Source organism: Amblyomma maculatum, chromosome 1 (genome assembly GCF_055883805.1).
Source record: "Amblyomma maculatum isolate TAMU_Amacu chromosome 1, ASM5588380v1, whole genome shotgun sequence".
In the NCBI taxonomy this organism is placed as follows: domain Eukaryota; kingdom Metazoa; phylum Arthropoda; class Arachnida; order Ixodida; family Ixodidae; genus Amblyomma; species Amblyomma maculatum.
In genome coordinates, this window is record NC_139344.1 from 169,830,356 (window position 1) to 169,854,172 (window position 23,817).

Below are 23,817 nucleotides of genomic sequence, written 5' to 3' on the forward strand. Positions count from 1 at the left end.
CTTCCACAGCCCCTCATCCAGAACTCGTGCATGTCGCCCGTATAAAACCATATCATTCGAGTTCTCCTGTGTAGGACGCACCGGGACGGTGCTTCTTCGGCGCGGGGAAAACTGTTACGGAGCACAGTATATCGAGACGACGATGACGTGCTGATGTGAGGTAGTGAAGAAGACGACGCTCAGGCCTACCTAACTTCGTTCTGTGGTGTGCGGTGTGTGGTGTGCGTCTAAGAGTGAACTAGCGTTTACCACTGTGTTCTTTCCTTAACAATATTTATTATTTCATTCCACTGTCAACCAATGCCTGAAACGAAGCCATGAGGCCAGGGCAGAGACGGATTTGAACCGAAGGCGAGGAACTGTTATGCTGTTAGTGCACATGCATATACTCCTATGTTTTCTATGCTTGGTCACTCGCCCCGACGCGACTGTTCAATATTGTTATAAGTCCGGGCTGCGAGCGCAGCTTCACGAAGCACGCCAGACACTAGGTGTTCTTTGAGATGAAGCTGATTTTCTTCAACAAGACGCTCACATCTGCGAAACCCCGCTTTCATGCGCTGCGCTTGGTTCTGCATGGTAATCTGCCCTGGCAATTCTTACGATACAGTGCGCCAGCATCATTGCGCAGAAGCGCCTCACATATGCATTCTCGCTCGACGCGAAGTGGAGCTGGCAGCCGAGACCGTCCACCCGCTTGGACTGCCTAATGCTCGGTGGAAGAAGTGGTCTGACAGCGCCGCGAAGCGCATTCTGTTAGTTTTCTACGCGAGGCGCAACCGCAAGGAGCAGCACCAGTAATTGAGGCGCTTTCATCTACGGTGGCGTTTGAAACAAGTGCTTAATTTACATGCCTATATCATGTTCGCGTCTCCTGAACGGCTCGTTTTAGGCTGGAGGCATTTCCCTAGTACAGCCTTGCGCTTCGAATTTCTTCTTCAGGATCCCTGGAAATCGAAACCTTCTCCATGCAGGGCGCATAGCCGTAACTGCAGCAACGGAAAAAGCGCGTCTTTCTAATAAGCGCGAATTGTGCTATCCTTGCCGTAGACAAATGCACGAGACATTCCAGACAGCGAATCAAGGTGCTCATCCGCAATTGCATTCGAAGAGAATTCGCAAGTCGGTCCAGCCCATCACCCTATCTCTGTGCAGCTGAGTTGCCGATTATGGAACAAAGGATCGTTGTTGGCGACATGAAGTTACAATCGGCCCTTTATCAGAAGAGGCCCCCTACCACTGGAGTCTTCATCGCGCCTGTCCTTGTCATTACTCTCTCGTTGTTGTTCTCCGTCGCAGCGCTCGTAATTTACAATCGTGTACCAACTAGCTCAACTTTCCGTATTACTGCTTGAACAGACGACACGTGTCTGTCGGGAAATTAGGTTATTTGGACAGTAAGAAGGGGCGCGAAAATTCCCGCTTGCTTGGAATTAGGCGCTTAAATAAGTAAAAAAAAAATAGAAGTTAAACTATCCTTGAGCCAAATTTGACAAGCGTAAGCCATCGACCGCAGCCTTTACTGCCCCTTCGACCTTGACTATAGTTTCCAAGCTTTGCGGCAGCGTCTTGCTCCTCTTAGTTCGATATCCTCGGCAGCCTATCTGGCACGGCTGCGGTCTCTACCTTAAGCGAGAATGGCTTCGTCTTTTTGCTTATCTCTGTCTGTTTTTTCTCCGTCCATGTTGTTTTAACGCTTTCGAAAAATGTCAAACCTGCACCAACTAGCCCGATCCGCCACCCTTCTGGCTTCGTCTACGCTACGCACTCATTTTGTTTTTGTTTTTTTCTCACGCCGCTTGGTGGATTCGTCCGACACTGCTCGCGAACCTCGCCTGCGCTTGCTCAGATGGCGTACGTGTACGGAGCGCATGTGTATGTGTACGGGGTGTAAGGAGCGGCGCAGATAAAACAGTATGAAGATGACGATGTTCACTGAACAGCGCGAGAGTGCGTTGAAGTTTTACACGCGGCGTGGTCTGCTCATAGTGCTTTCGTGCCCGGGCCAAGGAAGCTGATCTGTTCGTTCTGGCGCGGGTTAGATCCCAGTCATGACACTTTTTTTTTTTTTTTGCAGCACTGCTGTGGCGAAGCGCAGATACTGACGCATGCGCAGATCCGAGCTTGCGCAGAGGAACGGCATATCGTATTTACCTACGTTAAATGAACGAGCAGGGCAGATGAAACTTCAAGAAGACGACAATGTTTACTGCGCAGAACGATAATTCAAGGTCAAATGTTCGGAGCAAGATGACCTTCAGGTTTGGCATAGGAGAGCTCCCGCTCTAAAACAGACGTATTTCATTGTTGCAGAGTTTTATTGCTGACACAGGTCGCGAAATTTCGGCGTGCGTGCCTCTTCCCCGTAGGAACACCATCACAATCAGCTGAAAGAGTCAGGGTAACTTAAAAGAGCTTGGTTGTAGGCCAGTTGGCGGGACATGGTAAAGAAACACACCGCAGACAACACAGGGCGGTTGGGTTGTCTCCTTTTCTCTACCCAGTCTTTTCGGTTTGTTCTTGACCTTAGTCAAGGTAAATGGATCACATGGCATAATAGCCTCCAATACAACGTGCTGCCACTAGTGGCCGCTATGATCTCACCGCAGGGCGAGAGCGCCGAAGCAATGATTTCTTTTCTTCCGCCGTTACCTTGAACGCGATGACTGGTGTGCCCGGGCATGGGTAATATAGCCCACTAAGGCCCAAGCAACTTAAGTATACAGAATTACAGCGCCGGTATCCAAGTTGTACCCTCCTATGACATGTTGGAACGTCACGCGATCAAGTCTTCTTATTTTTTTTTTTTATGCGTCTGCTTTCAGGAGCCCTTTGATACACAACCGATCGGCATGCCTCCTAGATTAATCCATGATGCGGAAAAATAACAGGCAGAGAACATGTTTCTGGACCTTGTTAAATCTCGTAACAAAGAAAATAATTGGTCTAAAAGCTCCTAATTAATGCATAATATTGGCTTGATTGCACACTTAGACAGTTTTGACTGCCAGGTATGAAATATCAGACAAACGGCAGACACGAGTGGTGAGTGGTGGTTGGCGTACACGCGCGCCCCTGTTAGCAAGCGACTTCGTTCACAATAAACATTTAATGCTCGCCGCTCGTATTGCACTGATTAGTGATAAAAAGGTTGTTTTTGAAATAATCCAAATGCATTGCCTTGCGACAAAGTTAGCGCGAGTACGAAGGAGAGACGAAGGACGGAGACACACGAACAGCGTCCACCATCACTGGTGAATGTCGTCTATGAGTCTAATTTATTTGTCTCTCGTCTATATTCGCGCTAATGTCGTCACAAAATGAAACACGAACTAGCCCGGCAGCATGCTGTCCAGAAACTCAAAATGTACAGAATTTTTACCTGACTGAATGCGAGGCATTAAATACTGTGTGCACCCTAGTAAAAGTCAGACTTTTATTTCGCGATTTTGGCGGGGTGTAGCCCTTTTTAACGAAGGCGGCCTTTTTCAGCTCGGTTTTCCAACTGTATTGCGTGGAAGCGATTTCATTGCATCAGATAGTCTGACATTGTATCGGGCGCGTATTACCAGATAGTTCAAGGTTCATTAGCGCTATTGCTCTCAACGCTGCTCGTGGCCGACTCCTAATTTACCTACTTCAACGAAGCACTCCCATGTTTCCTCTTATGAAAACGAAATTTGTGTAGCTTTAAAGCTTTTAATGTCTGGGGACGTCGCACACCGTGATTTCAAAATCTGTGACCAGAGAAACTGCACTGATGCCCTCCTTAGCGTACCTGTCCGCAACACTCAATGGTCGTCCGTTTCCACCCACAGCGACAACAGGCGTCATAATTTTATATTAAGTGGCACGCAGCTGCCCAGCGGCGCATGCTGGAAAGCAATATTGATAGCAGCTAGCAGCTTTCGTCATCCGGTCAGCCCTGGCGAACTCCGCGCCGTGCGAGTTATATACAAGTTAAATACGGTTGCTTTTGTCGTTTTCTTGCCCCAAATTATCGGCTCCAAAGCTGGCGGCAGCAGGCCATACATTAGCTTGGCCCTTAGTTGAGTATGCAGTATATTTCCTCCGTTTTTGTAAAAGAAAGAAAAAAGATTTAATATCACCTGAGAGGGCAGCGTTCGCCCGAACATACCTAAAATTGCAGCCTTTGAGAAGAGGAAGAGAGGAGGAAGCATGTCCTGCGCCACTCTCAGACAATGACGCGAGCTGTGGATTAGAATGTGCGCCCAAGGTTTAAGGCAAATTAAGCTCGGTAGCAACACACACACACACACACACACACACACACACACACACACACACACACACACACACACACACACACACACACACACACACACACACACACACACACACACACACACACACACACACACACACACACACACACACACACACACACACACACACACACACACACACACACACACACACACACACACACACACACACACACACACACACACACACACACACACACACACACACACACACACACACACACACACACACACACACACACACACACACACACACACACACACACACACACACACACACACACACACACACACACACACACACACACACACACACACACACACACACACACACACACACACACACACACACACACACACACACACACACACACACACACACACACACACACACACACACACACACACACACACACACACACACACACACACACACACACACACACACACACACACACACACACACACACACACACACACACACACACACACACACACACACACACACACACACACACACACACACACACACACACACACACACACACACACACACACACACACACACACACACACACACACACACACACACATATATATATATATATATATATATATATATATATATATATATATATATATATATATATATATATATATATATATATATATTACTGTATTTTACAAAGAATACATTCCCTTTAATCCAGCATTGATTTTAGGCGAACACGCACTCGACGATTTTTCTCTTCCTTCTACGCTTCTTAGGAAAGCAAATGTTTTGAATCAAATATGAATATCATAAATCTAGGTACTTCATATAACAAATCATTCAATCTTGTGTTTGGCACATCATAAGCATAGTTTTTTCTGCGCCATAAAACCACATATAACTAACTTGGTATTACTTACAGCGCTTTCTCTACACGGCATGTACTGGTAGAATGCCGACGGCGCAGCGGTTTTCTACTGCGAGGAACCACAGAATGACGTTAACCATTTTCATATACTGGGCATCCACGTGACTGCCATATATCATCAAAGAAGTCACGTACTCTGCATCGAACGCGCTGTCCACCGAAAACAAAATTACTGTACCGACCCTGTACAGGTTTTCCTACGTAAGCTGAGCCAAGATTTTAGAACTGAACGGCTCGTCGAGAACGAATTTCACCGGGTGCATTATCTTGGTACTACCCCAGAGTAACTGAATCTCTTTAATTTTCCCGTTTACTGAATAATTACGTTTAATTACCCAACTTGTTGAAGCTAACTGAGAACTCCAAGTGTAATATAAAATTGTAGAGCATATTCAAAAATACTCTCCCATACGATGTCTCACGTAGTCCGTCTTTTTTTTTCCGCGGTTCAAAGAAAACCTGCGATATATATATACGTCACTAGTCGCTTACGGGCTTCTATTTTGCTGATATTTACGTCTGTGGTGGATGAGCAAGGACGGCTGCTGTGACAGCGCACCGCGAGAAAGCGCCAGGGCCGATATGCCGGTTGCAGATATCTGGACCTTTCTTTGGTGCATGGCGGCGCAAGTTTCTTCTTTGAAGCGGAATCAAAAAGGAAATTTTTGTTATTTTCTTTCGCACAGCTTTGACGCTTTGTGGCTTTGGAAATGCTAGGCCAGCAGCATGAATTTGTGCCGTCATGCGACATGAGCCGGAGGCCGAAATACCTACGACCGGCATAACGCCCTGTCGCTTCGCTGTGGCCACAGTCACATCGCAGCTGACCCCGCTCATCCAGCACGCTTGAGAGCAGCACAATAGCGTGAAAGCGTCCTATGACGTATTTATGATGGCCTTTCTGTGGAATGCAGAAAAAACTCTACTACAGACATATCGTGCTGGAAATATTTTAACAAACGGTTCCTGAAAGAGCTCTACAACTTTATGTATCACGCTTGGTGCCAGCTGCTAATAATTAGAAACCGAAGTAATTAAACATGATTAATAAATTAATTAGGGACAAGTAAGAAAAATAAAAATCGGCTACTCCAGGCTACTGCCGACATCTTGCATTTGTTTCAGTTGGCGTTAGAAGTGATCTTCATTTTTGAAATCTTGCCTGGGACTGTATATCGCAGCAACGCGTCCAGCGCGCAATGGCGTAAGGCTTCTTGAATCGACTGTTTCATATTTAGTGTTCCTTTTCATGAATCGTTTGTGCGCCAGAAAAATGCCGCCATTAAATATATTGACTAGATGTGAGAGGTGAACGCTTTTTTCAAAACCGATTCGAATAAAATTGAATAATGGTGGAACCGAATCGAATACCAATCGAATGTTTTTACAAATATTCTCTGTGTGAGAGACTATTCGTGGAAAGCGAATAATCGTGCAGAACATCGAAGTCCTAGCAGATGCTGTGATATAGCTCACAAATGTATAGCTCCAGCTTGTCAAACTTATCTTCATTAAGAGGGACATGCAGCACGAATGAAGCAAATTAACTCTGTGGCGGTCACTTCCGTGTACCGTAATTTACCTCTTGCCGCTGGTGACAACAGGGTATAATTTAGGGTCACGTCTCAGCAGACGAGAGGGGACAGAGCTATCTATGAGCCATAGCCGATGTGATCAGTAATCCATGCAGGGTTGCCTACACTTTCTTGAGCCCTTCCACGTCTCCCAGTTTCAGAGTTATGCCTCGAATAGGCCACATCGCGGAGCTGAAGACTCCTTCTCGCGCAAACAGATCGCAGCAACACGCTACTCATTTGTCAGAGTGAGCCGTGTTTTTTCACAGGCGTCGCGAAGAAGGCATGGCATGCTTTATTCGAACTTCCTGCCAGTTTTTCGCTATGTATTCGAATTCTTGAGAACATGCGCGATTCATTTATATTAATTTTCAACATTATTTTCATCCAGTAAATCGAATAGAAGAATATTAGATTCGCTGATCCTGTATTTTGAATATCCGCACACACTAAAAGTTACACGTCTTTTCAATATGACCGCCACTCGGCTTATTGGCAACAGTGTACGTATAGTACGTTATCATTTAGCTTGAAGAATTAGCTTGCCAGAGACCTACTGGCATAGACGTATACTGGTTTGCCGGACTCCTCATGCGCATGCGCATTGGCAGTGGTGGGTACAATCGCGGCCACTGCGCCTGCGTGGGAGGGGTCCGGTAAACCGGCATATTGCGCTACAAGCGCAGGGATCCCCCGCTCAATCACAGGCTGCGTCTCCAGGCATTCGCGGTTTCTGTGTTCCGAGAACTTCTGTAGAGACCTGTACGTGCACTCCGCAAGCGGATCACTATTGAGCACGCGCATAGAGAGCTGCGCTTTTACGTGAGGCTAGCCCCTGCCACTGCGCGCGGGCTCAGCGGGAGTACCGCATTTTCGGTATGTCCCCGTTAAGTCGAAAATGCCAAAACTAGGTGTCTCACGGGCTAGGGAACTCGACTGCAGATTTCGGGGGCGCGGTTTCGATCACGGCTGCGGCGGCTGCGTTTCGACGGAGGCGAAACGCAAGACGCCTATCTACTGCGCGACGTCGGTGCACGTTAAGGAATCCTAGGGGGTCGAAAATTCATTAGCCCTGCACTACAACGTCTCTCAAAGCCCATGTCTTTTTGGAGTGTTAAACCTTGTAAACTATTTGGTTGTGCAAACTTTGAGCACTGCCAGCATGTGTCCACTTGTCCCCACTGCTTGTGATGCGTTGCCATTCCGCCACGCGGAAAACAAGAGACAACTGACGTCAGCTCCAGGCTCTATCTCCTTTCACACACATATAAACATTGTTTGTTGATTTGGATCGCCAGTGAGCTGCCCACACTTCACATTTCTTTTCTGCTCCTTGTTGTGACGCTGTCGGTATAATGTTGAAGTGCTGATTGCTTCCGACCTGCCGGCACTGCTCCTCAAGCCGCCTGTGGTTTTGACAGGTCCATGCTTGCGCCGATAGTTGCACTGCAGTGGAAGCTGCTTAAAAACGTCCGCAGGACCCGCAGTTCCCCCACATGTCTCGTACGTTGTTCGAAATCGAAAAAAAAAGAAAGAAAAAATATCACACAAGAATCTTTTTTTTTTTTTTTAATTTATATTTAAAGGAAACCTAACCAGGGTTGAGGTAAAGTCTCAGTCAGCAGTCAATTCTTGTTCGGCTTCATTTCACTTTATGTAGCCATTTTCTTCACCTCGTTCTATACTGCATCCTTTTTATGTATATTCGTTTATACACGTTACACGTGGGCTAGCCGTCGCTCAAAGTGTTGATCGAAAACCCGCAGTACACAAATGCTGTTTATGAAACCATGATGAGATACGAGAAAATGTGTAAACTGGCCGCTCCTCCGCTCACATATTCAGAAGACAGGTATTACCATAAATGCATGCTATTGATAACCACACTAAATTAGGTTATGCTTAGGTTAAGACAACAAAGAGGAACAATATGTGAGTGAAAATATATTCGCATTAAAAAAAGACATACAGAAAATAATGCCCCAGACAGTTTAGCCTTCTCCGCAAACGTATTCGAAGGATAGTAATATTGCTTATCCATAAACGTAGCGGTGTTATTATTCTGGTTAAGGTGGAGTGAGGCTATAAAAATAAGTTTTAAAAGTTGGTTGTACAGCAGCTGTAGTAACAGCTTATGGCTATAAAATTTTTAAGAAATCTTATAGACACACACATCTTGCAGCAGAGCGCGAAAAGAGTTTTAAAATCTGGTTAATAATTTTATTTTTGTTTAAATGTTTTTTATTTTCACTAGTTTAGATTTTCTCAAAATCTACTAATAATCGCAGAGTCTCGAAATTCTGTACGAAAGTAGTAACTGATGCTCGGCACAAGTGGAAAAACAATTTTGCGCTTAAAAAAACAAAAACAAAAAGAAAACATTTTTTTTTTTTGTATTTCCCGATGCAATGGAATTGCCACATATGGAAGGTTACTTCTTTAGTAAGAAAAATGCAGATTCACCTAGGCTATAGAGTTTAGTTCAAGTTTCTAAATGGCATTACTTGACATCTCTGAAAGAATTTGTTTTTTTTAGGTCTTATAGTTGCCGACAGAAAGGCACACAAACCACCAAAAGAGTTGTCTTGAGAAAAACCAGCCCCTGACAACTGTTTTATTCTTCACGAACTTCTTAGGCTGTAGTCTTTCCGAGAGTCAACATTACTATAACCTGTCTCTTTGTTCCTTTAGGTACCCGTCTTTCCTGTTTTGCTTTAGATGTCAGCTTGAAATCACTTTTTCCGATGTTATTGGCGACACAGACAGGGGTCCAGGGGTGGCACTCGAGTGCTTCATCATTCTTACTCGTACTAAATTTCCTTCATTAAAGCGCAGAACTGCATCGCCGGCAGCTGTTTCAACTGTTCTGAGACTGGCAAATGTGGTCTACGGAACCTCCCCAAATTATTTTTTTAACTCCTCGTTTACATTTTGTGTCCTGCCATGAAGGTGCCTTGAAAGCAGTTCGGGATCTGCAGATTCGTGGTATATTGTTTGACTGCCCTAAAAGAGCCCTGGTGGCTGAAAAATGTGCTACCAACAAGGCCTAATTCCAAGCGAAACTAAAACGTGAGTTTCCGATCAAAAACTTCCAATCGCTGAATTTTTGAAAGTATCCGAAACGAAGTAATCATCTTTATGTGCACCAACTTTTCCGGTCGACGTGACTGCGAAAAAAGACAAAGATAGCTTTTTCAAGTCGCGAATACTAGAGAGCATTATATTTCCTGAAAAAAAAGAAAAAAAAAGTTCCATTATATGAGTAAAATCTGAAAAAAAAAAAAAAAAAAAAAAACTCTTTTCAGAACAAAGTCTCATCACACCTTAAAGGGCGGCTGAAGGTGTTTCAGAATTCAGCTAAATCAAAGGAGTCAAATCTGTAAAGGGTGAGGGTAAATCATGCATTTAAATTTAATCGTTGAACAAAACTTTCAGCGTTCAGGCTTTTCCGCAGCACACTGTGCAAAGTAGGCACACCTACGGTGACTTTATCTGAGAAAGACCGACTGATGAAGAAAACCAACGGTAACGAAGTTAAAGGCCACGATACGTTGTTGGGCGGGATCGGGCGACTCAAAAAAGGAACTGGGCAATGCAGTTGAAATGGGAAACATCACCGATAATGACGTGATTGTCAAGTTTCTTCGCATTGCTTCGCTGCTGTGAGAAAAAGCCTGAAGATCATCTCGACTTGAATAGTTTATTACACTACATCTTTAAAAAGCAGCTCAAAACAACTTCGTGAGCTTACTCTACAAGTTTCAAACATTTAAATGCTGTATCTCGCGAAATTCTCGAAAAGGTTTGTCAGCTTCCCTTTAAGGCACGCGAATGTTTTCCCCGCAAGCAACTTGCGTATTGATTGTACATTGCGTTCTTTTGTTTTACCATATACTAAACAGCTTTCTTGGCTTCCTTCTTAAGTTTAAGGCTATATCTTTTTTTTTAAGCAAGGACGGAGATCGCGTGCTGGGCGACTTCGATAACATAAAGTGAACAACAGAACAAATGCGGTGGCGCAGAGGCGCAATGGGTAAAACTGCACCGCGGGGGTGGCGCAGTGGTTAGGGCGCTTGAGTGCTGTGCCCAAATATGCGGGATCGAACTCCGGCCGCGGCGGCCGCTTTTCGACGGAGGCGAAACGCAAGGCGCCCGTGTGCTGTGTGATGTTAGTGCAATTAATGAACTCCAGGTTGTCGAAATTTTCAGAGCCCCTCCTCTACGGCGTATTTCATAGCCTGCGTTGCTTTGGGGCGTTAAACCCACCAAACCAAACCAAACCAAACCAAGCCAGCAATGGGTAAAACTTAAATTGAAGACCGCCTATGAAGTGAGTGCTAGAAATAAAACAAGATATGCATACCAACCAAGAGATGACAACCGTTGGGAAAGGGGGATGATGTAAGGGTTCATAGTCATGCAGCATATGGAGAGGACACGAAAGAACTTAAGTGTTTTGTGCCAACTTTCTCAAGCCTCCGGAGCACATTCACGGGTAACCGCTTATATTTTCCGGAAAGCATCTTCACGTATGTCTCGTTTGTATTGAGTTTTGACGCGCGCAAAAGTATAATCCACACATTTCTACCTTTTCTGAATCATATTGGTAATGATTTTAATCCTTCGCGAGGAACGGTGAGCACGGATAGATTCGTTTTGTGTGCGATGTTTGCCATTGCCGAAAACAAACCTCCCCTCAGTTATATACGTCGGGCTCGTTCGCTTGTCTTGACGAAAAGCATCTGAAGGGTGCGCGACAGACGGGCTACTTTTTCTGCTTTTTCAGATTTCGCGTTGCGTTTTATGTGCGGTATATCATAGGAACTAATACACGGACCAATACCGTCGGCCAGCGGAACGCTGCGATAAATATTGTTAAATATCTGCAAGCGAACTTGAGTGTCGTTACAGTATTGCAGTTCCTAATCTAGCCGTATGATTTAAATAAACCTTTGCTCAAACCTATGTTAGGTTTCGCTGTTCTGAGAGCTGCCGAATGAACTCCGGCGCCCAGTTGAAACTCTTTTTTTTTTTTCTTAAAAAAGACACTGCCACGTGTAGTAGACATCAAAGACTCTCTATGCTTTTCTCGCTTCCGACGTTGTAATCGTGGAACACCTTTTACATTTTTGCAGGCGTGAGCACGGAAGAAAGTGTACTTGAAGGGGAATTTTCCTGTACTGTATTAGCTCCGATAACTGACAAGACATGAGAAGAGAGCCAGGCCACGATTACCTCCAGGATTGCGTCTCCATTTATACACTGCAACGTATACGGGCAACGCCCCTTCAGCTGATTCCGTGATGCGACACAAGGAAGTGGGACACATCAGCTCACCTGCTTATGTCACATGGCCAGACGCTGTGTGATGCCCGAAATTTCAACAAAACGAATTTCGGCTCACAATGCTAAGGCTAGATCAAGGCAACGTTGGCAGCGAAGGCAGTACTTTCAGTGAGAGCATCGCAAAGCAAAATTTGGCTGCCGTAACGAGCATCGCATTGCGTAAAATATACTTCTTTTTTGCCTTGTTCGAGCCTAATTTGTGAGCCTGGGTTGCTTTCCGGGCACTTACGAGAAATAATGAACTTCGCCACGCTCTTCGCGCTTTCCGAGGTCATGATTTTAATCCTCAACAGATTGTCGCTGCTTTTAACTGTGATGTTTTTGAGACAAGTGCCTAATTTATTAGATTGTTGTAACTCAGGTTAAGTTATGCAGTTCTAGAGACTGCACATCTGGAAAGGAAATGAACGCTGCAGGTCTTAGATATGCTAACTTTAAGTTTTCTGATATGGTACGAAAGAAAAAATACACCAAACGAAATTCTATAATCTGAATTTCAAGTCTCTCCGGTAATGTGTTATCGGGCTCAAAAGTTATTGGCGGGTATTAACGGGTATTCGCGGAAAATAAAATTATTGTTGCGTGACCGCGCCTTCAAGCTGACTGATAATGTTAGCAGCTGATGGTGCATGCTAGTTCCCGCACGCATATCAGCATCCCGTAATCCTTTGAGGTCGACTGCACGCATGCTATAAACACAGACTGTATGAACAGAGAATCGCACGTTAACAATTTACGTTCCTAGGTATAGTTGCGCGGTTTATCGTGGCTTTGGTATCTTTATAACCTCTCTCTCCAAGCATGTTTGGCATGCAACTTCTGTTAAGAAACTTCACCATTCAGCGCAGCGATGACGTAGCGAAACATTCGCTGAAATCGGTTCATTCGGATCCGCGTCAGACGTGCGGGTGTGGTCTCTGAAAGATAGTAAACACGACCCGCCGCGATGGAAATGGGTATATGTGGAGCTGCACGTAGGCACGTCTTACGCATAGAGGGTACTTGCATGAATACCAGAAGTCAATGTACTTTCCTTGTTTAGACACGAACCCGCAAAGGGAGCAAATAATTTACCGGCGAAAATTCGCTACGGTTCTTGGCGTTCTCAAAAAAAAAAAAAAAAAAAGTAACAAGAGCAGGTGAGTGTGGCCTACCACGTAGTATAGAAACCGCGTAAATGATGAACGCGTTTTTCGACATGGCTAAGCACGTGCAACAGTGTTTTGGAGTTCAAGAGCACGACATTCTCGAGTCTCAGCTAAGCGGCGTGTCAGCGTACGCCAGGAGGAAGATTTATTGTTGCTCGAGGAGCAGTGCACGGCCTTGGCACGCCAAGCTCTGGGAGGCCCTTTTGGACGCGGAAAAATAAAGACACCCCCGCCGCAGCACTTTCCTGCAGCTATAGCAGTGCGGGAGCTACGCTATACGCTCTCGCAGAAGCGCTTTCCATAGGGCACAAGACTAATCACTCAACTCAAGGAACAGCCCAAAAATAAAGGCAGTTTTTTTTTTTCTTTCGTCCGCACAAAAGCTTCTTTGAAGGAAAAAATCTGCACAGCTATGCAAACGGACACTTGCAAGTGTCGGACGTCTTTGGTAACACATGCCGCAATATGACTTTGGCGCGCTCTTTCGCCACTCGCATTCGAGTGTCCTGTCACAAGCGTTTGTTTCTTCTTTTTTTTTTTTTTCGTGGATGATAATGAGAAAACAAGTATTTTCTATAACGTTTCGCTGGCTTCCAATTAAAGTGGCAGTGTATATAGCCAGTTTTGGCAACTTTGTTTCTAAGGCCCAGCCCCTGATATGTTCCACGTGCGTCGGCGTCAACCTTTTGTGGGGCTTTTTTTTTTTTTTTGTCCCTTTGGACAGCAATGGTCACCGGAAGCTTCACAGCCGTTCGCGTCTAGAAGCGCCGTATAGCAGAACCCAGGGGCAGCGCAGCATCCAAGTCCCAGCCTGGTTAAGCGACGAAATTTTGTTTCCCTGACTTCTTTTTTCATGGAGTGGGACACTTAAGGTGCGAGATTTCATGGAAACTCTTAGGACGGCTTGGTAGTGCTCATAAGCATTTTGCGCGCGATGGGCAAACAGACATGCAGCAATTTGCATATATGCCCGAACGTATCATTCTCTCCTTCCATGGTGCTATGGGCAATTATTCATTTTATGCGTTGTTTGTTTTTTTTTGCACTGCGCATTTTTGTCCCCAATTTTTTCCACTCTGTCGCAAGATTAACCGTCAGCCAAGCTTCATCACTGTCATCTTGCTGCGGAGGCGAGAAAACTGCCGTCTTCTTACGGTCAGATAGACGCAATCCAACGCCGGCACTCCGTCGTCAGTCTCTCACGAAGCAAAAAAAAAAAAAAAGAAAAAGAAAAGAAAGAAAAACAAAGCAAAAGCACAGCAGGTTTGGACGTTAACAGCTCGACACGACAAGTTAAGTACTCTGCCAAAATGGCGACTAAAATGCGCAGCTCGGGCAGAGTAGCAAATTGAATTTACTCTTCCAGGGAGCTGCTGCGCACTCAGCCACATAAAGATGAGCGCAAGCAAAGATGCACACTGCAAGCTCATGCTCTTCCCCGCCCGACAAGTTTCTGCTCTCACTTGCGCCGTGTTGCACTGCGTCAAACGGAGCCGCCGTCTTTTCCTCGCAGGGATCTTCTGCGTCCAGCTGCCTATTTGCGGAGCCTGGACGGTCAGGTCCCGCGCCCCGTGATCTAAGAGCTCGTGTCAAAGCGCGCGTCTCTCCTCGCAAAATGCAGTTAGTTTAATGTCTCTTTTTCGCTGCAATCGCAAACATTAGGACGAATGCTTCCTGTCCTCATTTCTGAGTAGGCATAAGCCGTGCTCGAAACTCGGCCTCATCCAACTCATGAGTTTGTCGGTTTTCTTTTTTTTTTCCCCCTCTACGCCTGCTATTCGGTACAAGTGCATCATTGAGCGCCGTAGAAAGGTTATGTTTACTACGCGTTTAATCTCCTTCTTGTTTTGCTCTTCACCCATGCTGTGCGATCACTACCGCTCTTAAAATGGCCCCTATCGAGTTTTTCACTCCAGTAGACAAGATGTGTACAAAACTCAAACGCTTTAAAAAGAAGAAAGAAAAAAAAAAAAAAAACGGCACGAAGCGAAGACGCGCCTTTTCTGCTGCAGCGTGTCGAGCATGATATCGATCAACTAAGCGTTCGCAAAATATCGCTCCCTTAGCTTCTTCTCCTGTGTGCACGGGGAAAGTTCTCAGTTATTCGTTGACTTAGTCTCGTGTTTCTCAGACCTTTTGTTTTTGTTACTTGGTGGTAAACAAGGCCTTTTTTCTTGCTTTCAAACGCGGCTTGCCTCTCTAAACTCAGTCACTTTTTTGTGCGTGGGAGCACGGCCGTTCCTAAAGGTCGTAAACAATCGCAGGAACGAGGTACCTACAGAATATTCATTTCACTCCTCTCCGAGTTTCGCAAGCACCGTGGCGTCGTTTTTCGCCGCGGCATCCTCCCGGGTGCACTGCTTTTCTCGCGGATTTTTTTTCTCGGCTAATGCTCTTTGCTTATCCGTGTTTCGTGAATCTTCTCTTTCTCATTCCCGTATCCTTCTTTTCGAGCGTTTAGGGACGTTCCTCTACCGTTTGTGGGGCTTTAATGTTTGTGAGCTTAGGCATGTCACATGGGCTGACGGTAGCACACGAAGCTTCTTTACTCCGTTCGGTCCTTGCCGACTCTTGGTTACCTCGGCTGTCTCATCACTGCATGACACAAATTCTCTCAAAGCGCACTCTACGTTTCATTAACCGAGGTTACTTATTCCCTGGTCACCCTCTTATCCGTTTTTTTTTGTTTATTTTTTCCCTCTCATGCTAAAAGCACAAGACATAGTGCACAGGGGCTGCGCGAAAATATTTATTTAGCTGGCTAAATGAAGAGAGAAGCTTTAACTGCTTATAGACTAAACTTTAGTGAAAAAAAACAGTCCAAAGCAGAAAATCTATAAAGAATAAGCGCCTACTAGCGAGGTCATTCTTTATTTCAGTATTTCGACGCTAGAGTGGTTAAGCGAATTTGAAGATAAAGTGGCGCTAATCTACGGCGCACCTGGAACGTGTACCCTAAGGGTGGCACTATAGAGCTGGAGCATATTTCCCACATAAAAATTTGCTCATACATTGCATGACGTCACGACAAGTTTTGTTTACAAAAGAGTCGACACTAGGCTGTCGGCCAAATATATATATATATATATATATATATATATATATATATATATATATATATATATATATATATATATATATATTTGGTAGGGAGGCCTATCTAATGTGGATATTTCAGAAAGTATAAACATTCCAATGAAATAAATTCGTCGCCATTGTGCATGCCACGCAGGCACGCACTGCATAAGCCACGAAAGGTTTTTTTTTTTTTATTTTTGTCTTTATTGCCTTTATTTCATAAGAACTACAATCGGCCACTGTGTAGTTCATAAGGCACTAAAGATCGAAGATCGTTGGTACCAAGCGTGTTAGAGGGACAGCTAACGAACGCGTTGTGGTCCGTATAACTTACTAACATGTGCTTAGGATGTGCACTGATGTTACAGTAATAATACCTAATAATTAAAAAGTATTTTAGCGAGATTTTTTTTTTTAAATTTCGTGGAATGAGAAGGTGGTATTAAAGGAGCTATCGCGTCTACATTTTATGCGTAGCTCAAGTGTCCGGTACACTACACTACATTTTTACGCTATTTTTGCGCTACAGTGCGTTGCGGCACCAGTAGGTGCTCTTATTTGGCACCAGTTTGCGCGGGCATGCTAGGTTGATATTTATAAACTGTCAGTCCTCGTGAGAAACCAGCTCAAGGGCGTCAATACGTGTATGCGTCTTTTCCTTTAATTGAGGGTGCAAGGGTTGGAATAGGTTGCTGGTTTCGGCTTCAGTACATCTCTATAGTCGGATCTCATGTCTGCCGCAACCACCACACACATTTTCAATGTGACAGAATTTAGACCGCTTTTAATGGTTTTCTTGCTACCTAAATAAAAAGCTAACGACCAGGCCAAATTGAAGCTTTAAAATGTAGATGCCTCTGGCTTGTTTGGTATAGTCAAATATGACTGATTGTGTATACTCTTCAGCGGCGTAATTTTCATGCCGCGTACCACTTACCCATAATCATGAAAGATAACTGAACAAGGGTAGAGGGGCGGAAGCCTCAGTTCGCAGGTCGAGACTACGTTTCAACAAGTGAGTTTAACAACTGCTGTTTTTTTTGTATTTTTTTTTTTAAATTTGTGTCCTATACTACAGATTGGGAAGTGGTTAACTTTGTTGGCGAAAGCCTGCATTCGATTCAGGATGTAGGAAGGCGTGGCTCCATTGCTGATGTCAGCTGATCGCCGCCTGTTTCGGCGCTTGTCGCAGTGCTTTTTTCCCGCGAGCGGTTCCCGGTGGTGGTACAGCCGAGCGAGACTTCGGAGCGGCTGGGTCTACGCGGCGACTACCAGCTGGTGATACTGGGCCACAGCGTAGGCCTACTGCGACCGGGAGCACCGGAACCCTTCCTTGTGTGGCCCGTCACCTGCATCCGTCAGTACAGGCACGAGCTGCTACTCCAGCCCGGCCAGGGGCCGCAGCACGCCGCATCGTGTGCCAAGGCCGCCGCTGCTAGAGGAGCCACCACCCTGGTCACCATCGAGGTCGGCCGGTGAGCATTGCTCTTTCCTCTGATGTGCTTGATTGGGCGCCGCACATGGTATTTTGCTCGCCTGAAGAGATGGTTCGAAGTTACGCCTTGGGATTTCCGTCAGCCGAGCCTATACGCACCGCAGTTTGAGAACCGTGTAACGGCAGCGCTATTTCAAAGCAGGATACATGCTTGGGAAGCAGCCGACTTAGACTGAAGAGCCGCATTGTTGTAGATGTGATCTCGCGCTTTGAGCTGTTATTAATCTTTCTTATTTTTGCGTTGAAAGGTTCTTGTGGCATGCTCTTAGAAAAAATAGCCCGGGGCGTCTGTAGATGCCTCCGCAGATGACGCGGGGACGTATTTTAGAGTACCGCTCACTGCGCTGATAACGCAGTAGAGGTAATTATCGTTTTTCTAATTAGCTTTTATTTCGGCAGTCGCGCAGGGATCGCATATACTTCAACTGCGTACATTGTGGCGCGTGTTTTTATACTTAACAAAGCACATTTTACGCTGATCAACTTATCGGGCTAACACCTAATGGCGAAAGCCGTGTTGTCGATGTGCACGCGCATCCGACGCTCCTCTGAATCTTCCTGCGCCAAATGCGAAGTGGCACTGCCAATGCCCTACGCTGGTAGTTAGGACCGGTGGCATGGTGGTACAACCGCTTTCCTTTTATTGAAGGCGAAGCTCAGAGCGCAGTTTGTTCAGGAGAACTCAAGGCTTCCAAAGTTCGCAGTTAGTTGCTGGCGCGAGCTATATAGGCACGCGTGATTAAGCTCAAAAGAACGTGAGTTGGCCCATGCTTCCAACGTGTGGGTTACGTTGGTTGCTACTGTTCATTCTTCAATGCATTCGAAGGCGCAGGCGAAGAGTATGCGTTCAGCCTCCGTCTAGCGCAGCGACCTGCTTACTTCGGGCTTTTACTTCAGTTCCTGCCACGGCACCGCCGAATGTTGCTATCACTGTCCCTAACTGCTAGATATATATTGCTAAAAATCTAGAAATTTCTTTTTTTTTTTGCCATTTACCGCGGCGATAAAATGGAACACTGTGAAGAGGTCATTTTGATGTTGTTTTTATTCCTCATAAATATAAGGGATGACATTCCTTTGACATTTGCGTTTAGAACGCTGGTTGTGATTGACTTCTATCTTTAATGAGTTAATGTTCATGGCATATTCGTCGGACAGAAAGGCGCGGAACTTCGTAGTCGAATATTTAGGAGAATTCCTCAAGGTGCATTACATTTATAAGGAAGTAATTACTCACTGACATCCACCGAAGCGCAACCGTATACAGCGACAAAGCAAAGCTATACAACTTTCTCAGAAACTTCGTAGGTAAAGAAAAAATCGTCTTGGTCTGGGGCTTGATCCCTGGAAAACCGGCTGTTCGAGGAACTCGTTCTAGTGACTGAGCTACCCGGGACGGCCAGTAGATCTTTCTTTTGTATTGCACTTCAAATATACAATATTTACGCAAGAACCATCAGCCGTAGTCGGCGTATAGGTAACATGACTAAAATTCTTACAATGACTTTAATGTTTCAACGTGTGGGAGCCAGTTGCGTGCTGGAGCTACAGGTTTGATAACTTCACAATGCCTTACAATGGCTTCCTTAAAGTATTCTCGCACTGGCCGTGAGTCAAGATTTGCGTGACGCACCGAAGTTCTTATGCTGGCCCAACGCCATTACAAGATCATATGGAATACCGTCCTCTTTTTCAATCAGATGATCTGGCGAGAGCGATAAGACTCGAATTGATCAACTACTTGAAGTCACTGAAGTCATTGATCAATTAGCTCTCGCCCGGTCAACTTATCTGCTGGCCGCCCTGGTTAGCTCCGTCAGTAGAGCGACTGCCGAGGACAGGCGGCGGTCCCGTGTTCGAACCGCGGACCAGGACGAATTTTCCTTCAACTACGAAGTTTCTGAGAAAGTTGTATATATTTCCTTCTTAGCCGATATGGTCGCGCTTGTGTGCATGTTAATGAGTAATTAACCGCTTAACTTAGTACATACCACGAGCCGTATGAATATCAAAAAGAGCCGTTACCTACTTTTCATTTAATTTTCCCTCATGTTTGATGTGACCGCAGCATCGGATGAAGCCAATAAGCAACCAGTCAAAGCAGTCACACAGTAACGGGTGCTCGCGTCGACGATAGCCTTCGCCGCATGCACCGGCTAACTACTGGTTATGATATGCAGCTAATGGTGAGCTCAGGTCGCCAGCGAGCAAATGATACGGTCGCTGTTCACAGACTGTTGAAAACGGCGGTCACGTCACCGATGGCAGAGAACCAAAGGAAGCAAAATTGAGAATGGTTTGGTATCATTTATGGGGTTTAACGTTCCAAATAAACTAAGCTATGAGATACGTCGTAGTGGAGGGCTCCGGAAATTTCGGCTATTTGCGGTTATTTAACGTGCGCTGACATCTCACAGCACAAGTGCGCTTGCTTTTCGCCTGCATCGAAAAGCGGCCGCCGCGGAGATTCGATTCCGCATTCTTGGGGACAACAGTCGAGCGCCCTAACCACTGCACCACAGCGACGGGGTAGAAATTGAAAATATATAAGGGCTCTATAGACTACGGCTCCAGGATCTATACCTCTGCAAGATGCTATCCAACCCTGTGGCCACTGCCTAAAGGTGATACACTCTAAAATAACGTTGCCAATCAGAAGTGAGCCAACAGCCACTGATACAAAGAGACGTTTCTTATCCAAAGTATTAATTAGACGTGAAGACAAAAGTCTAGAAAGTAGAAGACAAAACAGCCACATGCCCCCGGTGTGGACGCGAACCCACGAGGCTCGAAACTTCGCCTCCGGTGCTCTACCATTGAGCTAAGGCGACAGCTGTTTAACCTTACACTTTCATATTCAAGTGCCGCCGGTGGAATGTGGCTGTTCTCTCTTCACCTTACGCAGCATTGCCAATAAGAGAAATTTGACGGCTATACCGTACGCTCCTCCTTAAATGTCGTTGAGACAAACACTACTGACCATGGGAACCGTTTGAAGCTCAGCTAAATGAGAGCGCGGGCTTGCAGGCAACTGTTGATGGTGCATAAAAACAGCGCAAAGACGGATGACGTCATGGGTACAGGAATGCGACAAGATGAGCGCAGCGCGTTGCATGCTACTCGCTGAAAGTCAGCGCTTGTGATGCGTTTCTCATTAATTATCCTTGTCGATTTTTTGCGCCGTTTCTTTTTTCTTTTTCTCTTTGAAACATGATGCCCAAGAAAAATAGTGTCGGAGGAGGAGGCCCCGGGTTCAGGCGAAGAAGTGCGCGTCCACAGTACAGAAGCTATGAATGGCGTCGATTTCTTTAAGCGATTTGACATCTTGGCGTATGCGGAGGAGGCACGTGAATAAGACTCGCATCAACTATGAGTTTTTTTTTTTTTTTTTTTTTTTAAAGAGCGCACTATTACACGCACAACGTGTTAAAAACATTTTTTTTTTTGTGGGTTTCATTAAGTCATCTCAAGTATTTGATGAATGGAGCCGTCATGCCCAGTTGCTGTTACAGCTATTCATCGCAAGGTACGACTCTTTTCTTGATAATGCCAGCGACATCCTAGCTCCGTCAACCGTAGCATCGTCACCGACCACAAACCAAGTTTTCGATTTCCTGTTTTCGCTGCTTTAAAATCGTTCTGGATGTTATTTTGGAAATAAATTTCTTGTCCAGATACATGTATGGGAATGTGATGCTATCGTGTTCGGAAAACCCCCCGGAGTTTCCTGTTTAAACGTAGAAGGCTTAGTCTCAGTGTTCGGGTGGGCCACATGAGCTATACGTATCGCTTTTGCCTAGCACCCGCACGTAGCACAAAATTACAGATTTATTCAATGCAAAAAAAAAAAAAAAGAAAGAAAAAAACTGAACGCGTATTTTGCTTTACTTCTTTTTCTCCATTTTCCTAAATTTTAGATTTCAACAAAGATCTGAATTATCACCGTCGACTTCGTACAATTTGGCTGTGTACCAAACCAATCCCGAAGAAGACGGGCTGAAAAGCGCAGCTGAATTCATACATCTACCAATATGCCGCTTCTCTCTAAGCTATTTCTGGTGAGACCATGCTTATTCGCGTGTACGTTATGGAACGGCGAAACAAAGGCTTCTACTTGTTTTGCGTGATGAAAAGTTTGTGTCGCTGTAACGTTGTCCCCAGAGTGCACACTGTTCTAAGTTTTACGCATTCGTTTTTTTTTTTCTTTTACTAGCACACTTGCCTAAGGTAAGGTCACCCGATTTCTCCTGTGTATTTCTCTTTCGCGACGAAAAAAGACGGGGGGCAAAAGGCAACAATTTATGCAAAGTGCTGCGATGTGTGGGCAGAATGAGACGTTGCACTCTTTATGCTCGCCTCTTCGAGCGTTTCTTTGCTTCTTCCGTTGCTTTCCGTTTTCAGTGGGCAAAGTTATGCCAAGAACAGCAGCAGCCGGTGCCCGCATTAAAAATTTCTCCCCACATTATTCGCACGCCTGTGTCTTCTACTTGAGTCGAGCGAGGTAAACAGTGTAACCCGATAAGAGAAAATGAAAAGGGCTACTGCTTAAAAGGCAAACAGCGCGGCGTCTACTCCTCGCGTGCAGACTTCTTACTTCCGGTACCCGCATGTTTGTACACAGAAGCGCGGCGGAGTGGGCACAGTGATCACGTCAGGGGCCGGAAGTGCAGACTATGAGCGCGCGTGCGTGCGCGACCTCGAGGAGCGCTAGGGTCCCGAGCGAGAGGCCGGGGCGGCGACCGTCTCCAGCGTATAGGATGTGTCGCCAGGACTTGGATGCCACCATGGCGACCGGGAGCGTCACGCGGCCGCGGCGGTTCAGAGGAGCGCGCTGTTAGCGTGGCGCTTATTATCAACGTGGGCAGCGCATCGGACCGTGAGATGGCGAAAGGAGAAAAAAATTATCTACGTGCGAGGAAGAAAAGAGCGAAGAAATGAGCGGCCTTCACGCGGTGCCCTAAGGAAGTCCGACGGCGTGTTCTTGACTCATTTCGATGATGTCTGCTTCGCGGAGTGGATGTCGTTTTCCTCTGGGGTGGAGGAGCCAGATGAGAAGCTTAGCTTATCCCCTCCGAAGAAAAGTTGATGAGATGCTGCTTGAGATTCAGTTACAGTGCAAAATGAATAAATAAACGAGTTCGAGCGCACACACACACACGCAAACGCATTGCACGCCCGCACACACACGCCTGCGTGCTTTGAATGGGAGGAAAAATAAAATTTGGCCAGAAAACAACCCCCCAAAATGATTACTAGGGAGCTGCTTGTAAATGCGCACAGTATCATAGCTACTCTCTGTAAATTTGGAACTGTGCGCCCAATTTAATGAGAATACATGGGGCACTTCGACGCCTCGTCACTACTGTAAGATGTCTGAATATCAGGGTTATTTCGTTTTACGGTTAACAGATTTTGGAGTTTGCTCACTTGGATCGTACAGTACAGTGAACGTTATGCACTATCGCGACGAAAGAAATGCGGACAGTGCGGCGCCTATGCGCTCTCCGTTGTTCGAATTTCTCGTCGCTGCGCTTGTGCCTGGGTTTTAACAAAAACACAAGCTAGAGTAGGCCATGATTTTAGAATGAACGGCTCTGGCGTGTTTTTGTTACTACCCAGGTAAGAAATAGGAACTACAGAGCGCATAGGCACCGCATCCCCCCCCCCCCCCCCCCCATTTTTAGCGGAACTATGCGTTATGCAGCTCAATAATTTCATAATTGATTAACTAAAATAGTTTATAATTCTTTTTGTTCTATTTTTGATTTCCGTGGTACGATTTTGACGGTAAACGAACGGCCATCAACACAGAAGTTGAACAAAATTCTTAAGCTCTCTTGATCGGCCAAGTTGCTCGAAGTATCTAACGTCAAAAATTCTTATTTGTAAGGTTCGCTGAGTTGGCTTTCCTGCATAGATATACTTATAAAACGGCGTCCCTGCGCGTGGTACCGTCGCCAAAATCAACTT

General features: G+C 45.6%; 1 protein-coding gene across 2 annotated transcripts in view; it reads left to right on the plus strand.

Annotated features, from left to right (window-relative positions):
- LOC146204847 (uncharacterized) overlaps positions 1 to 23,817 on the plus strand; it is a 297,997-nt gene that overhangs the window by 231,734 nt on the left and 42,446 nt on the right. For both annotated transcript variants that reach the window (XM_084589560.1, XM_084589561.1), the window contains exon 4: positions 17,545 to 17,827. In XM_084589560.1, coding sequence (XP_084445686.1) covers positions 17,545 to 17,827 — 283 coding nt within the window. The remainder of the gene's footprint in view (positions 1 to 17,544; positions 17,828 to 23,817) is intronic.